Consider the following 18,916-nt stretch of genomic DNA (forward strand, 5'->3'; position numbering starts at 1 on the left):
TTCTATGCCATAGAAGAATTGCTATGTTTCTAATGTGTAAAAGGTGGTGGGTAGAAATTGCTAAATGTTTTCTTTTTTTTTTTTGGGAGGAAAAATTGTATGGTGATAACAGAGTACAAATAGATGAACAAATTAATGTGCAATATGTATGTAAAATGACTCTTTCCACATCATGATAATTTATCATGCAAAATGATCCATGGAATATGAAAGTAACTAACTAACAAATCATATTACTTTGTCTCATTCAGTGGGTTAAGGTTTTAACCAATGTGACACTCAGTCCTGTCAATGTGACATTTTTATTTTGGGAGAATAGGATGCTGCTTTGGCAAGATGTGTGTAAGAGATATATATTTCAAGATTAATTTTACCACAATATGTTGGATACAACATTTTTATGTGCTATTAGCATCCCTTAGCCAAAGACATATTGTAGTGCAATAGTGAAAATAATAAAAGTTATTACTTGCAGTACTTAACATCTTGGCATCAGTGTCGTCACTGGAACTGAACCACTAACTTTCTCTAAAAGAATGTGGCAGGAAATCAGCTATGACCACATTGAAGAACCAGGTCTGCATTTACTTCAGTAATATAGGAAAAAATGCTACAGAAAATGAGTCGAAGTTTAGAAATGGAAACTGAAAGCCAGAAGACATTTTAGATGCCATTTTCAACTGCAGCTAGTCACTTGGAGCAAACAATAAGGCCTACACCTTTGAATTAAGAGGATGGTAGATATAATGCCTGCCTCCTTTACAGAGGAAAATATGAGGGCATTCCAGGGAAACCCAAAAAGAAAGATTTGTGTTTAACATTCTGCTTCAAGATCATTGGAGATGGAATACTGGTTTTGGCTGAGGAATGAAATTGCTGGCTCCCTTTCATTAACACATTGTATGAGGGGCTGGACTCTCAAAAATGCATGAGAGGAGGCTATAAGAACCCTACCTCAGAACAAATACCTAAACTTATTTATTAGAACAATGTTATCATATTATGATGTGTTTGGTGACACAAAATGAATAAATAACTGTTTATTGTGATATTTTGACTTTTAGTTCATGGAATACAGTATTGTTAATTACATCACCAGTATATTTTTGCAAATATGATTGTGTTTTTGCTGAATTTTTATCACTTTTTCTGTCTTATTTACATGTGCAGATGGATCATAATCTTTTCAGTGATACCCCAGTTCATGCAACCTTCAGCTGTTGGAAAGTAACTAAATAACATACCACGGATTGCAGAACATTTTTGGGAGGTGTGGGTTGTTGACTCTTTTCTCCATATGAGAACATATCATTTCTCCCCTCAACTCCTTCAGGAAGATTTTTCTCTTATCAGATATGCCTTTCTGGTAGTTGGAATGTTGCTGTGAAAATTGACACAGAGTATTCTTGGGTGCTACACCTGTTACACTTGTCTAAGTCAAAAGGCTATCTTCTTGACTGTCTCTTACATTTATATGTGCACGCCTTCAGATTAAGAAACTCAACTCCTGATTTAGTTTTATTATAGAATAAAACTATATCATGCTTCTTCATACACCCTTCAACTACTGTGGCACTATGGTGAAGAGAATTGAACAGCATGACACTTTCGCTTTTTGGGGGGCACATTACTTACAGTTTTCAAACTGTCTTCAAGTCAGATGACGAGGATAAAGTATCTCTGAACTTGAAAGCATCCAATTCTGGTGGAATTTTCCAACATTTTGTCTCAAAGTTTCCATTACTGTAATTTTTGCTACAATAGTTACTCAAATAATGAAACAACTGTGAAAAAATTATCTATTGTAATATTTGTTGTGGTTGCTCACAATTTCGTCATCAATGCCTTTACCGCAGTAGAAGCAACTCTCTCTCTCTCTCTCTCTCTCTCTCTCTCTCTCTCTCTGTGTGTGTGTGTGTGTGTGTGTGTGTGTGTGTGTGTGTGTGTGTGTGTTTGTTTCTTGATACACACAATGTGCTTACCTTCTAAGTTAGTGTAGTACACAATCTCCTCCAACATTCTTTGGGGGAAAAAAAAGAGAGAGAGAGAGAGAGAGAGAGAGAGAGAGAGAGAGAGAGAGAGTTCCATGTGCTCTTATACTGGACCAGGTGCAATTTTCATTACAGGGTGTAGGGTAACTCTGTTGCATTGGGACAGTGTTTTACTCCATTGAGATCAATAAATAAACCAGCATTTCTACAGTCTATCATCACTTGGAATATCAGAAGACATGGATTCATTATGCAGAGGACCATTATTGCCAGAATCACTGTCATTTTCTTGAGCACAATCTTCAACCCATTCAGGGTTTGTTGAGTCAAAATTTTGATCTCTTGTGCTCACATCAGCTTTCTTTTGATTCTAACAGATAATACAGAATCCACAATGTAATAAAGGCTGAATTTATCTTGCATAGTTATTCTGTTCATGAAACTAAATTTATTCTCACTTGAAACAATTTTGACATAGGCCTATGGAAATACACTCATCTTCCAAAAGAATATTCAGTATTTTTGATTTTTCAAAAATGAGTCTTGGTGTGCTGAGCTGTTTATTGTTGTCAGTAATGTGCCAGTCAGTCCAAAGATAAATAAACTACTCAAAATACGGCTTGTTCGCAAGACCCTTGCCACGCATTAAACATGTAGAATTACAAAATTAATAAAGAAAAATAATTAATTTGACTTGCACCAAATAATGTTCTTCCTACAGAAAGTCAAGTGCATTTTCAAAAATTACACAGATCATTAATTAAAATAAGCAAATTTAAGAGACTTGACTGATAAAATGAAATGTTGTGGTGTCCAAAAGGTCCCTGTTTTACAGCCAAGGGTTAAAGAAACCATTTTGAATCTCTCATTATGTATGGTTTAATGTTCTGAGGAAATTCAAGTAACGTATCTGCACAAGAAAATTGTCAGATACATGTGTACTTACAGCAAAAAGAATCTTGTCGGCCATTATTTTGGCTACAAATCCTAACTGTTCCCTCCATAAACATTTATGGAATTATAACCTTCCTACACAGACAAAAATTATTTGAGGGGAACCAGTTCAAATGCACGAGCAATACAACACACAAAAAAGAGTTTATGCTACCCGCACCACCAGTTCAAATTGTACATATAGACTCCGTAGTATATAGTAATGATCCATCCAAGCACACTTACAGCAACAGAAGAAATGGTAATCAACATTCTTAAAAGTTGTATCATTGACCGGTTTGCTGCAAGTGGTCTCACTCTCAATTTCAAAAAGATGCAATGTATTCATATCTGTATGTTTAAGGGTACTACATTAATGATAAGCGTAACACATGGTGAGAAAATAATAAATAGGATGGAAACTTCAAAATTCTTAGATGTACATATTAACATTAATTTAACCTGGAAAAAAGCACATTCTGGTACTCCTAACACAATTTAGTTCAGCCATTTGCAATTTGAATCACTGTAAATCTTGAGGAGAGAAAAATCAGTAAATTGACCTTTTGCATATTTTCATTCAATGATGTCATACGGAAAAATGTTCTGAGGTGACTTATCTTTAAGAAAGAAAGTCTTCATGCTCAAAAATGTGCTGTAACACTAATATGTGGTGCTGACTCACAATCATCTTGTAGACACCTGTTTACAGAGTTGGGCATTCTGGCTACTGCTTCACAGTATATTTATTCCTTCATGAAGTTCCTCCTCCCCTTTTTTTTTAAATAATCCATTGCAGTTGGACAGGAATAATGGTGTATACAATTACAATACCAGAAGAAGAAAACGACATTCATTACTCCACATTAAGGTTGTCTGTAGCATGAAAAAAGATGCACAGTGCTGCATCTAATATTTATGATCAATTACTCAATGATATAAAATGTCTGACAAACAGCAAAGTAAAATTAGAAACCAAACTGAAAAACTTTCTCCCTGATAGCTCCTTCTACTCCATAGAAGAATTATTGTAATGTGTAGAAGATGCTAGGTAGGAATTACTTACTCATATCTGTATATTTAATGATAATAATAATAAAACAAAAAAAACCTTATATTAATGTTCACCATGTAGCCATACTTACAAATTAATTTGTGATGATGTGAATGTAAAATGAACTGTTCCACATCATCATAATTTATCACACAAATGACACATGGAACATGAAACGAGCAAACAATTTATAATACATTTATGGGAAAAAACACATGTAATATAACAACCTTGATTCTGAAAATAAGGCTCCAGCAGTACCTGTGGGAGAAATGTTACTGAGTAGAAGAGTTTGTGAAAGATGAACTGATAATTTGAACAAGAAGAAACTTAGTATTATATTTTATTGTATGTGTGATTATATACAACAGATGTATATTATTATTATTATTATTTGGATGCTGTTATTAACATAAACTGTTCTACATCTATGCTAAAGTTTTACCACAATTTTTGATGTGGCTCCTGTACCTAACTCAAATGATCTAGATTATGTATATTATGAGACCAAGACATCATCACAATTCACAATGTCCTTCATCCTCAAATCATTGCTCTACAGTTCAGGCAATGAAAGTGAAACGGACACTTTCTCCATCAATTCAAAACTGCTACAGAGAAAACTATTGAACAGCTGATACTTTCTGCAAAATGAATCCAACTTCACGGTATGTAAAATGCTGCAGTTTTAGCATTAACTGACCAAGTCAATAAGTATCAGACTAAATATTCAGCAGTTCAGAGTTCAATCCTCAGACAGTCCAAAAATTCTTCAGAGTTCATTCCTCAGGCAATCCAAACATTTTTATATGTCCCTTATGATTTGTTAATGTGAAAAATACTGTATTGCGCCATGGAAGCGTCTTCATTTCTGTGTCACTATCGCTTACATCCAGTTGAACCTGCTTAGTGTAGTCAAGGCTCAGTCTCCAATCACAATTTTTAACCATCCCCCCTACCAAACTGATGGTTCCTCAATGCCTCTGGATGTGTCCTATAAACTGATCCCTTCTTTTTTGAGAATTTGTACCATAAATTAGTTTCTATACCTCCTCACTAGTTATCCAATCTACCCATATGATCTTCAGCATTCTCCTGTAACAAAACATTTAAAATGCTTCTATTGTCTTCTTGTCCGAACTGTGATTTCGCTAACAGATTTCAAACTAAGGTCAGTGGAGTATACAAAGCTTGTCCAAGTCCATCAGATGATCAGCTTTTAGTAGTCCATTTTTGTGTGCTTTCAGCTACTGTTAAGAGAAAGTCATCAAATTTAGTAGCCAATTCTTTGAATTAAATGTAAATGGTCTCCCAGCTACTATCATCAAAGAGTTGGAAATCATTTGCCTTATGAATTTATTCACTTCTAATAATGCTCCAAATTGGCTTCGATTTATTCTTGGAATTTTGAATTTTTAATGCAAAGTACAGGGTTTCTGCCTTTTCATGACATGATAAAGAATTTTGCCATATTCCCTGTAAAGTCTCTTCAGTTCTTGATTAGAGTTAGCCCTATGCATTAAATTCAGTTCTCTCTTCCTTACATATAATATTGTGATCCTAGATGTTAGCCACCCTTTCTTTTGGCTTCCACTGCAATTCTTTCTGAGCTGTTGTACTGGAAGAATTTACTCATGCTGCTGTAAGAATACTTTTGGAAACAAAGTTCCAGTCTACTGTGGCCTTGGTAAACTTTTTTTCCCTTTTGTCCATCCTGTTAATTATCCCTGAACAGCTATAATTCTGTGAAATTGTGCTTGTCCCTTCTTAGCTAACCCTGACTGATGGCAATGTGTTATTGCTATTTGCCCAATGTGGTCAGATAAAAGTTTTATTATGACTCCCACAACTATTTCCTGAAAGAAAGAAATTATTAGTTAGTGTTGGCATTACGTTATTCTTTTCTCGTTGAGAATATTGCTATAGAGAACAAACCAAAGCTGAACATCAGTAACTCTAGGTGTCATCAGTCAAAATTATTGCAGATGAAATCCTCACATACAATTACTTCCTACTTATTTCTAAGTCTCATTAGTACCCCCTGTAGTTGCTTAATGGAGTTTAAAGGATAGGGGCTTGAAAACTGTCAGGATTGCTAACTTGTTAGTTTCTAAGGTTATTCCTGAAGTGCAATGATGCCTGCATTTTGCAGTGGTTTGCAGAGTATGGATAAGCATGCACAGAACACAGAAAGCTGTTAAATGTACAGTATTCACTGAGGTCTACGGACTGACACTTCATTCTATTTTAAGTACTATATAGATATTCATTATCCTTTTCCTTATATTATGCCTACAGCACTGTGATACTAACTTGTACCCATTTAGGTGCACCTGCTCATTTTCTGTAACTTCCAAATGATGTTCAGTTATTTATAATGCATCTGCAGAAGAGCCTTTAGATTCTTCAGCTTCATGCAGTGATGCAAGAAAAAGATGTTTCTTATTTAACAAGCTTGTCATGTGTTGATGGGAAAGTCCCAGTGTATTGGCTAAACTGCACTTACAGTGTTGATAGTTCTTGCATTGTACGTGAATGTTAGAAATTCGTCAACATTGTTTATAATCAACTGGGTGAAAGTATACAGTAGCCAATGAGAGTTTTTGAATCTAATGGTTTCCTTCAGCAGAAGAGTTTAACTGGTTACGTTTGTTTTCAATATCGAGTGCACCAGAACAACTTTCCTGACATGGTTATTACAAATTTTAAACTTGATGTCTGAATTTTGTATTTCTTTGGTGATTGGAGAGAGAGAGAGAGAGAGAGAGAGAGAGAGAGAGAGAGAGAGAGAGAACCAAGATGTTCTGACTCAATGGCTTATAGTGAAGCCTGAGGTCTACATTATGCTGGAATGTGGCAATTGGGTTGTGACTTGGCATAGCCAAAGAATGGGAAAGCAAAACAGCTGGTTGTGATGACAAGCTAACCTATAGCTTGGGTCAAGAACAATGTTACGTTGGAATGTGACAATCTGCTTGTGAGTCGGCAAAGTCAATGAATCTCAACACCAAAATAACATTGCCAGAGCAGAATTATGTGTAGCATAGCCCAAGATCTACATTCATCATTGCAATATCTGGCTTACATGTCTTATTTTCCAATGTCGCCAATAATTCTACCAATTTGGTTAAATTCTAACAATCACCACTTACATCATCTCCTTCACCTTCTCATCCTTCTCAAGGAGTAGGCTTACAGCCAGTTCTGTCTTCACAAAGTCACCTTTTCCTTGGTTTTCCTATAACTCTCCTTCCTACAGGTCTACAGTCTATCTCATGTATGATTATTCTTCCTGTCCAATTCTTTCAATATGCTCCTTCCATTTTGTTATCTTGTTTTCTTATCTTTCATTCATATAGAATATATTCAATTCTTTTCTTATTTCAGAACTCCTTATCTGCTCTCTCAAAGTAAACTCTTTTACTTTCCTTAAAACTTTCATTTCAGCTGACTGTGTCCTCCTTTGGCCTTCCTTAGTTATTGTCCGCTTCTCACTTCCGAATGTGAGACTGGGTGTTGCCATTACTTTGTGGAGTTTTGTCTTCGTATCTTTCTTGGTTTTATTGGCTAATGTTCTATGTATAGTGCTACATATCATTTGAAACTTATTTAACTTACAGGAGATGTCATTATCATATTCATAACTTACATCACATCCCAATAATTGAAAGTGAGATACATGTTCACCTGATTTTCCATTAGGCATTATTTTAGAACATACTGGATATTTTTCTTTAAAAGCCATAAATCTTGTTTTATTTTCTATTATTTTCAAGTTATGGAATTTACCCATTCATTCCAAATGATATAGAGCAAATTGTAAATTATCCTCTGCCTTTGTAAAAATATTTGCTCATTAGTTAAGAGTAGAATATTTAAAGGTTTCCAGGAATTAATTGTATTGCTGGCTTAACTTCTTGTTTCCATTGTCTAACAATGTCGTCAATATACATACTAAATCAAGTGTGTGAGATACTGCACCCTTGTCGTACTCTTCTGTTATTTGCTGTTAGTCCTGTCCTCTCTTTGCTGTGTTCATTTAAATTCTTTTATTTAAATACAGACTTTTTATCACTTGTATTAAATGTTTTGGTTAACCTCATCTTTCCATTATATTCGACAGCATAGACCTGTTGACTCTGTTGAAGGCTTTTTCATAATCTACAAATTCAGTAACAGTTTTCAGATTATGTTCTTGTCCCTTTCGAATTATCTGCCGCACAACTGTAATGTTACCACTGTATGAGCGTCCTTTTCTAAAACCATTGTTCCTTCAATAATATGGCATCAGCTATTCTTTTCAGTCAGTTATTAATTATTCCTGCATATATTTTATAAACAGTGTTCAACAGATTTACTCCTCTGTCATTTTCGCAAGCATTCCTAATTCACTTTTTTATAGATTGATATTACATTGACCACTCTCCACAAGTCAGGTACTATCTTCTGCTTCCAATATTCATTTAAAATATAAATGCAATAGTCTCAGTCCTAACAAACTTCCACATTTGATAAGTTCTGCATTAATATTATCAGGTCCTGCTGCTTTTCTATTCTTCATCTGCTTTAATGCCTCTTTTATCTCCTCCAATGCAATATTCTCTCTTTGGTATAGTTCATCATCCTGTTCTTTGTCCTTGTTCTAACTATATATAACAAAATACATTTAAGAACTATACAAAATTACAAATCAGAATGTCATTGGCTACTTACATCTCAATCGTGGTTCATTGTACTAACTTCCCATGATACATTGGGCAAACCCTTAATAGGAGTAGCACACAATGGAAAGGCTGCCAACAGCGTAAGTGTGTTACCCATTGCGATTTCTGAAATACCAATTTGTCTGACCGCTGTTTGTTGCAACTGTGTCTGTAATTATTCGGTAGCTCTATATTTTGGGAAAATTCAGTTCAGTGAAAATTTAGGAAATAAATGGTACTTGACACTCAGTACTCTGGCTGCACTGAATGCTTCTGTAAATTACTTGTGAGAGTAACCTTTTACCAGAAACATTCAGATTTTGATAATGCCTCTTGAGGTAGGAGTAGTAGTAGTAGTAGTAGTAGTAGTAGTAGTAGAGGGGTTTTTTGGGCACACGACAGCAAGGTCTTCAGCGCCCGTTCAGTAACATAGTGAGACGGGTGTCAAGAAAAATCCCAGAACAGGAATATAAAACGGAACATAAAACACGGGTAACAATCGTTGAAAAATATGTGCTCACCCACACCGAAGCGTGGGATGAAGCAGGGTGTCAGCAGTAAAACATGGACAACACAGGAAGAAAATGATAGAGGGAGCTAAAACAATGTAGCAGATGGAAGTGGCTGGCTGACCGCAAGGAAAAAAGGGGAGGAGTCAGCCACTCTGCAATACACTAAAACCTCCAGCCTAAAAGCCTCTTGATGTGTGACTGTGTGAAGAATGACATCACTCACACCCATACGTGATCAATCCACTGCAGTCATGTATATAAACACATTGTGAGAGAAACCCTCATCCACAGCTCATCTATCATAAAAAAGTGACACAATCTTCGCATTGGTGTTAAGAGCATTCCCAGCAATGTACCTGATTTCTTATTTAATAGTGCAGTTGGAGTTATGGCCCAAACTGTTTGAAGCACTTCAATAATCACTATAAGATGTTCCCAATGAAGATATTTCCACACAGAACTTGAATCACAGGTAACATCTCCAAGCCCTGGACCTGGTTTAAAAAACCAATGACCAGGTATTCTGTACCTACTTCTGCGAAACTCAGTCATTTCTCTCCATAACTACTGTCTTGTGAGAACTTACTTCATATTTTTAACCCCCAGACTGCCACTAGCCTTAACTACCACTTTTTCTCCAGAGTTGTCAGAGCGTTCCTGAACTTGCTGCTTGTCTGCACATTTTTATCCAGCTTCCACAGCATGGAGCTGTTGGAGACATCTAGACCACAGCCTGCAGATTCTCTTGAACCTCTTGTTTGATTTGGCCCTTTGACTGCAGTTCAGCTGTTGTTGTGGTATTCAGTTCAGCTATTCTGTTCTTAACATTACTTCTGCAAAATGCAGCTCTCAATTGTTCAAATTTGCCTGTGTTAGTGCTAGCCGCAGCTTTGTGTTTAAAAATGTTACTCTGTTTCTCAATTTGGGGCCTTTTATTCAGTTACTTAAGAAGTGAATGAATTAATAACGTCATAACACTCAGCAATGACTAAACAGATTAATGATGATGATGATGATTTATTATGTTCATGTCCAACATACAATAATGCATATAGAAGAGGGGCATCACTATTACAGTACAACAATGTACATATTGATGAGGGAAGTGGACCAATGTATTACACAAAAATGTTTATGTGGCAATAAAAACTAACTCTAGTAATATGCATAATCAAAAGATGTTGTGATCATCAGTCCGAAGATTAGTTTGATGCAGCTTTCCATGATGCTCTATCCTGTGCATGCCTCTTCAACTGTGAAGAACTACTGCAACCTATATCCTCAATATGCTTATTGTATTCATATATTTGTCTCCCTCTACAAATCCCCCCCCCCCCCCGGCCAATACTAAATTGGAGATCCCTTGATGCCTCAGATTGTGTCATATGAACCGATCCCTTCTTCTAGTCAGGTTGTGCCACAAATTGTTTTTCTCCCCAATTCCAGTCAGTAAAATGTAAGTACTAGTATTTCATCTATGGGAAATACTGAAGCGTCCGATCCCGCCTGTCTGCTTTGACCCATGACGTCACAAATATGGCGGAAACAAAAACAAACACACACACTTTCCACAAGAAGCCTAATGACACTAACGGGACAAGCGCAGCAAATGGGGTGTTTTGGGTGGGGGGCAAACTAAATATAAACAAATTTAGACGCCTTGCGTAGCTACAACGTGTAAGTGAAGACAGCCATGCATGAATACCCACCCACCTCCCCAGGGGTCGTAACCCCTGCAACCCATAGAAGATAAAGATGGCTTCAGTAGCTGATTAGTGTTTTTTGTCTTTTTAAAAAAAAAAATCTCACGGGATAGAACGAACAGATCAGAAAGATAAATATAATAAACTAAACTAGAAATTGGAGGAAACAGATAATTAAAATAAGTAATAACTGTTTTTAAATTAAAAAAAAAAAAATCTCACGAGATAGAACGAACAGATCAGAAAAGTAAATAAAATAAGATAAAATAGAACTGGAGACAGCCACACTCAAACCAAACTCCACGCCGTCATGACGTCACACACGACAACACCCTTACGTCACAGGTCAAAGCCGACGTGTGGGATCGGATGCTTCTGTCGACCCCATCTATGGGCCTACTCCACAAACCACATTATAGTGTGTACGAGAGAGTATTTCAGTTTTTATTATTTCCCCCTTCCTTTTTCCCCATGAGCATGAAGCAAAATTGTCGCTAACCCTCTGCATATTTATTACTGTATATGGGCATGAAATGCAACATAAATAAACTCTAAGTAAACTAGAAGTTCTCTGACTTTCTTGGCATGATCACTAGTCTTCGTTTTCTTCAGTCCAAAGACAGGTTTGATGCAGCTCTCCATGCTACTCTATCCTGTACAAGTTTCTTCAACTCCAAGTAACTACTGCAACCTACATCCTTCTGAATCTGCTTAGTGTATTCATCTCTTGGTCTTCCTCTATGATTATTACCCTCCAATACTAAACTGGTGATCCCTTGATACCTCAGAACATGTCCTACCAACCAATCCCTTCTACTAATAAAGTTGTGCCTCAAATTCCTCTTCTCCCCAAATCTATTCAGTAGCTCCTCATTGCTTACATAATCTACCCATCTAATCTTCAGCATTCTTCTGCAGTACCACATTTCGAAAGCTTCTATTCTCTTCTTGTCTGAACTATTTATCATCCACATTTCACTTCCATACATGGCAACACTCCACACAAATACTTTCAGAATCGACTCCCTAACACTTAAATCTATACTTGATGTTAACAAATTTCACTTTTTCAGTAACACTTTCTTTGCCATTGCCAAACTACATTTTATATCCTCTCTACTTCGACCACCATCAGTTATTTTGCACCCCAAATACCAAAACTCATATATACTACTTTAAGCGTCTCATTTCCTTATCTAATTTCCTCAGCATCACCTGATTTAATTCAACTACATTCCATTATCCTTGTTTTGCTTTTGTTGTTGTTCATCTTATATCCTCCTGTCAAGATGCTGTCCAGCCAAAAAGTTATCTAGTAATGTATACTATCATAATTTTAATAAATTGTCTTTCTTGCAATACCTGCCACTGGACTCTGCAATAGTAATTATTTTTAGATAAAATTTGCACACTGTTGATCATCATACAGAGCAATGTACATATTTACTAACTATACTCTTGAATTTTTTGTGTTACGATTTCATGATTTAGGGGCACAGATCTCAGTGGAAGTTGCAATTAACTCTTAAGTTTTATTTTGGCATTCATATTTCACAACTACAAGAATTATTGAAATTACAGAAATTCTGTAACACCTCATTCTGGAATAGTTTGGCGTGACTCACAGTCCATCTGTTTTCTCCAAATAAAAACGTTCACATGGTTACCTTTTAAGTTCACATCTAATTACATGTACATATACATTTGATCATGTAAAATAATACAGTTCACTTACGTATTTGATAAATTCAAAATAAGATATAAACACATTGATCAGCATAAGAATTTGAAGAGGAATCGGATCCCCAGGTTTTCCCGCAAGAAAGTTCCTTTATACGCAGAGATCAACAAAACCACAACGGCATAATCAAACAAGCATTATTGCGTTAAAGTGTTGTTATGTGTGATATGTAAGGGAAAGTGCTGAATACAGTAAAAAAAAATCATTAAACCACCACTTACATTTGGATACCTTACAGGACATGTATTTATCACGTAGTAAATCCTACTCACGTTTAGCACACATAGGGCGAGGGGCTGCATCCCACCGACCATCATTACACAATACTTTCGGCCCACCAGTGAGATCATATCCTTCGTCACATTCTATATGTACGCCTTGGACACTAGTTGCATTGATTTTGGAAACTGTTCCATGGACCACTTCTCCAAACTCTGCACATTCGGCGCTTATAATGCGACGAAAAACTGAAAAGACGAAAAATCATTTCATAAAAAAAGGTACATTCAATATCTCCCCAAAAACGCTCTGATTTTGTCATACTTACGTTCTGTTTTATTTCTCCGACTCAAATCCAAACCGCATACACCATTCGACACTACTGTGAAAAAAAATAAGCATGCGACTGTGTTCATCATGTTATTGTTGTTATGGCTTCGGTACCCAGCTATTACGTCAATGGCTTTTTCCGATAAGCTTTCTTTATTCATACGTCCGCATAACAATGGACATATTACATTAATCTCCCATTAAGTAAACGTCTTTTAGAACTGAACATAACGAAAATTGAAGTATGTGAAATAAAGCAAAGTAAACCCATTATCAGACCTAAATCTATAAGAGTGTTTGACAACTTCCACTAACAAAAGTACTTCGCCCGGGTAGCAGCAGTCAACTGTTTGCAAATGTTTTCATCGATCAGCTGGGAAAGACAGTGTCGCCAACATACAGAGAGGAATTTCCAGAAACAGATCGCGATCAGAATGCTAATAATTCAATATGTGGGCACCAGAAACATTGTAGTAGGATAATTGTTGTTTGGATTTAATATCCAACTGCATTAGATATTACTAATAAGTCTAGACTTCGATGGGCACACTATTCAAGAGCTTTCTCGAATGATGTACAGCATTCATGATCATCTCTGCACCATATCTTTGTCGCGTTGTTTAGTTTCGTCTATTTGTGTTATGGGTATGACAGTTTGAGAGTCGTGTGCCGGGTTTCTTTCAACAGTGTGAAAAATTGTGTGTTGGAATGGAGAGTATGGTATGTCAAAAAACTGTTCACCTAATGACTCTGCAACGCGAACGAATTTCGGACTGAGCCTGGGAAATGAGGTGTGAAGATGAGTTGTTCACCGTCCGCCCGCACTATAATCTGCAATGAAATATTCGATGAAAACAGTCTTCCATCTGAAGAAGGTAAGTTAAAAAGTTCCTGTTTTCCAGATTTTAATTTTCTTTGTTTTGTGAGCATTTTTCTCATAGTTACGTTGTCAACGACGTAAGATAAATGTGCTTGGCGCTCAGTTCCCTCAGATCAAGGAAGCGCGACACAAATATCATTACACTAATTCTTTCTTAAACAGTTTGTCATTAAATTTAAGCGTCCTTACACCATGAATTATAGTTGATGATATGATTTTATTTTGAACAAACTGCTTATATAGAAAAACAGATTTGCGGATGAAGGCTCGTTGTGACAGAATAAAAAGTCATTCTTTGTTGAATTACCCATTTTATTTTTGACAAGATTAAAATTATTTTTCTAAGGCTGCGTCAGCTTCTGCATCTACAGCAAGTTACTGAAATTGCAGTGTAAAGTGGAACATGTGTGCAATGTCATTCATGCAAATCGAGTCATTAGCGAAGCGCGACAAAATCTGTGATCCTAGCGTATCTGCAAGAGAAACATTGATTAACTTATCGCACCAGAATGTACATACAACTGTAAAGACGGTTGATATTTTACTTCAGAGGAAATGTGCGATGTGTTTAAATAGCGCTTTCGGGTGTTATCAGTGAGTCAAGGCGTTGCAGACGGACTCAGCTAAAAATTGTTTTGAACTTACAGTGACAGTGTTTCCGGTGCGCAAGTTGGGTTAATTATATGTACTTGAATTTTTTTTATATTTTTTTTATAGTCTTAAAACTGCGAACGGAACTAAACGATACGCACTCGTGTCATACGCTGCACTACCGAATTTGCTTAATTTAATCAAGTACCAAAAATGACGGACATGTCTGAATTATGTTCGAAGGCTTAAAAATACGAGTGCTCCAGATTGTGCATATGTTATTACAAGCAATCTTTTGTCGATGATTTGTTTCTCGATATGCTGTTGAAATACAGAATCCTCATGGCAAGATCATCACCACCGAGATGATGTGTGTTCCAACGTCCGCTGATGTTACAGCAGCAACAAGGTCACTGGTGTAGTGTTTCCATTGTATACCCTTTTCCACTGAACAGGGTTGTGTTGTGTGACATAATTTTCTAAAGGTAAACTTAATTTTTGAAAAGAAGACACCGAAAAACTTCATCCTGGCTGGCTCTGCTGTAACCTGAAGCCGGTCTTCCCAAATAGAGAGTGTCGCTCCCTGGCGTCACGCCACTTACCTCCGTTTTCAATGCCGCAGCAGCTATCGAGAGCGGTGGACGTACCTGAGGCGCAAAGATGCTATTCAGATGCTGTTGTAACGTGTGGAATTATTTAGCTTATGCAACAAATCAAGAATGTATTCATTTTCATGTTACGTTGCATCAAGAAGAAAGAAACTAAAGCTCTGCAGTCCCCTAATGCTCGATAGTTATTTGTGCTACAGCAGCTTCTTCCAAGGTTCTCCCCGATCAAAAAGAGCGCTGGTGAAAGGCAATATAGTTAATAGCAAGACCGTACCGAGAAGGTGGCGAGATACTGTCCCGCCAAGATCGCAGGCACGGGATGGTCGCAGAAACAAACTAGAAGCGAAAAATACAATTTAAGAATTAATCGGAAGGAGAGTACGTGAGTTCTCATGCTCTCGTGTTCCCATCTTCTGCCAACGAGAAATAGTGTTTCCCCCGCCCGCGACTGTAAACACGCATTGTTGCCACAGTACCATTTCGTCCACGTAGCATCAGAAAGAAAGAAGTCTGTCGTTAATATGGGTTAGTTATGTGGCAACAGTGGGCTTCGTTCGCACACAAGTCGCCAGTGGTTAACAACTGAGATCTTGGCGCTAGTACGCTACGGTACTAGAAGATCACAAAAATCGGCGAGTGGATGCAGAAGCCAATATGTTATTTTACCGAAGACTTCAGATTTCTGCCATTCCAGGACAGAAGCGAGAATATTTAAGCGGGAACACTTCAAAGCATCTCTCAGGATAATAGTTTAAACAGAAAACAGATCTCACATACACTACTGGCCATTAAAATTGCTACATCAAGAAGAAATGCTGATGATAAAGGGGTATTCATTGGACAAATATATTATACTAGAATTGACATGTGATTACATTGAGTCAAACAGAGCTTGGATGGCGTGTACAGGTACAGCTGCCCATGCAGCTTCAACACGATACCACTGTTCATCAAGAGTAGTGACTGGCGTATTGTGACGTGCCAGACGTTTTCAATTGGCGAGAGATCTGGAGAATGTGCTGGCCAGGGCAGCAGTCAAACATTTTCTGTATCCAGAAAGGCCCGTACAGGACCTGCAACATGCGGTCGTGCATTATCCTGCTGAAATGTAGGGTTTCGCAGGGATCTAATGAAGGGTAGAGCCATGGGTCGTAACACATCTGAAATGTAACGTCCACTATTCAAAGTGCCGTCTGTGCGAACAAGAGGTGACCGAGACGTGTTACCAATGGAACCCCGTACCATTACGCCGGGTGATACGCCAGTATGGCGATGACGAATACACGCTTCCAATGTGCGTTCACCGCGATGTCGCCAAACACGGATGCGACCCTCATGATGCTGTAAACAGAACCTGGATTCATCCGAAAAAATGACATTTTGCCATTTGTGCACCCAGGTTCGTCGTTGAGTACACCATCACAGGCGCTCCTGTCTGTGATGCAGCGTCAGGGGTAACCGCAGCCATGGTCTCCGAGCTGATAGTCCATGCTACTGCAAACGTCGTCGAACTGTTCGTGCAGATAGTTGTTGTCTTGCAAACGTCCCCATCTGTTGACGCAGGGATCGAGACGTGGCTGCACGATCCGTTACAGCCATGCGGATAAGATGCCTGTCATCTCGACTGCTAGTCATTCGAGGCCGTTGCGATCCAGCACGGCGTTCCGTATTACCCTCCTGAACCCAGCGACTCCATATTCTGCTAACAGTCATTGGATCTCGACCAACGCGAGCAGCAAATTCGCGATACGATAAACCGCAATCGCGATAGGCTACAATCCGACCTTTATCAAAGTCGGAAACGTGATGGTACGCATTTCTCCTCCTTACACGAGGCATCACAACGTTTCACCAGGCAACGCCGGTCAACTGCTGTTTGTGTATGAGAAATCGTCATATAAGCACGTTGTAGGTGTCGCCAGCGAAGCCAACATTGTGTGAATGCTCTGAAAAGCTAATCATTTGCATATCACGGCATCCTCTTCCTGTCGGTTAAATTTCGCGTCTGTAGCACGTCATCTACGTGGTGTAGCAATTTTAATGGCCAGTAGTGTATATGACGAATATTTCATCTGCCTATTGCCTGTCAGGGATTTCCTTAAATGAAGTTCTGTATAGCATCCTGAAAAATGTGCCACTCATTTTCGTGCCAAACATAGCAGAGCTGGTTCACGAAATACCTGCTTTAAAGTTCCAGATACAAGAACTGAACATTGAAACAGTTTCCATTTTGCATTTTTAAAGGTTTTGCTAACTATGGGTTAAAGGATGCCTATCCAAACATCGAAATAATTGAGAGGATATTTTAATGGGTGAAACAAAGCTTTCAGATTTAACTAATCTTGCCGTAATCAGTAATTTACGAGGACAAAATAATATCTGTTCTTTGTTATTCATCATATGGAAACTCATCCATCGTAGCTGCCACGAACAAAAATATGTAGTCTCTATTTTGCTTTAAATTATTTTTTTTAGGAAGTTTATACAATTCGTAATTTGTTTACTAGTATGATACATTTAGTTTGTTGTGTCCAATATTTTTCATCAGTAGACACTGCCAGTCAAAAAAGATAAGCACGCAGAAGGGGAGTAGGAAACGAAATGAAACTTCGCAGGCTGAGAGGATATAAGATGCCATTGCAGTGAGTCCAAAATCTTGTCCAATTTACAAAGAACTTGGCAACATGATCCCCCTATCAGAATGACATTGCTCCCCCTCTGGCATGTATGCATGCATTGATTCGGAAGGATGTCATAAGACCATTGCATGCTCTCCTGAAACCAACTGGCCCCCAACCGTTGTAACTGGTCTGTGATATGCCGGACACTGGCACTACGACGAAGTTGATATCTGAGCTGGTCCCACACAAGCTCTATTGCGGACAAATCTAGGGATCATGCTGGCCACTGGAGTACCTGCCCATACACTATGTGATCAAAAGTATCCGGACACCTGGCTGAAAATGACTTACAAGTTCGTGGCGCCCTCCATCGGTAATGCTGGAATTCAATATGGTGTTGGCCCACCATTAGCCTTGATGACAGCTTCCACTCTCACAGGCATACGTTCAATCAGATGCTGGAAGGTTTCTTGGGGAATGGCAGCCAATTCTCATGGAGTGCTGCACTGAGGAGAGGTATCGATGTCGGTCGGTGAGGCCTGGCACGAAGTCGGCGTTCCAGAACATCCTAAAGGTGTTCTATAGGATTCACGTCAGGACTCTGTGCAGGCGAGTCCATTAGAAGGATGTTATTGTCCTGTAACCACTCCGCCACAGGCCGTGCATAATGAACAGGTGGTCGATCGTGTTGAAAGATGCAATCAGCATCCCCGAATTGCTCTCCAACGGTGGGAAGGAAGTAGTTGCTTAAAACATCAATGTAGGCCTGTGTTGTGATAGTGCCACGCAAAACAACAAGGGGTGCAAGCCCCTCCATGAAAAAATGACCACACCATAACACCTCTGCTTCCAAATTTTACTGTTGGCGCTACACATGCTAGCCGATGACCTTCACCGGGCATTCGCCATACCCACACCCTGCCATCGGATCGCCACATTGTGTACCGTGATTCGTCACTCCACACAACGTTTCTCCACTGTTCAATCGTCCAATGTTTACGCTCCTTATACCAAGCGAGACGTCGTTTGG

General features: G+C 38.2%; 2 protein-coding genes across 2 annotated transcripts in view; one reads left to right on the plus strand and one right to left on the minus strand.

Annotated features, from left to right (window-relative positions):
* The window catches only part of LOC126210489 (sushi, von Willebrand factor type A, EGF and pentraxin domain-containing protein 1-like), a 103,582-nt gene extending 90,090 nt beyond the window's left edge, over positions 1–13,492 (minus strand). Inside the window, exons 1-2 of the mRNA XM_049939723.1 lie at positions 13,185–13,492; positions 12,910–13,104 (exon numbers count right to left, since the gene is read on the minus strand). Coding sequence (XP_049795680.1) covers positions 12,910–13,104; positions 13,185–13,347 — 358 coding nt within the window. The 5' untranslated portion in view covers positions 13,348–13,492. The remainder of the gene's footprint in view (positions 1–12,909; positions 13,105–13,184) is intronic.
* A 367-nt stretch (positions 13,493–13,859) lies between these two features.
* LOC126210459 (centrosomal protein of 164 kDa) overlaps positions 13,860–18,916 on the plus strand; it is a 644,242-nt gene continuing 639,185 nt past the window's right edge. Inside the window, exon 1 of the mRNA XM_049939692.1 lies at positions 13,860–14,061. Coding sequence (XP_049795649.1) covers positions 13,986–14,061 — 76 coding nt within the window. The 5' untranslated portion in view covers positions 13,860–13,985. The remainder of the gene's footprint in view (positions 14,062–18,916) is intronic.

This window comes from Schistocerca nitens, chromosome 10 (genome assembly GCF_023898315.1).
Source record: "Schistocerca nitens isolate TAMUIC-IGC-003100 chromosome 10, iqSchNite1.1, whole genome shotgun sequence".
Lineage (NCBI taxonomy): Eukaryota > Metazoa > Arthropoda > Insecta > Orthoptera > Acrididae > Schistocerca > Schistocerca nitens.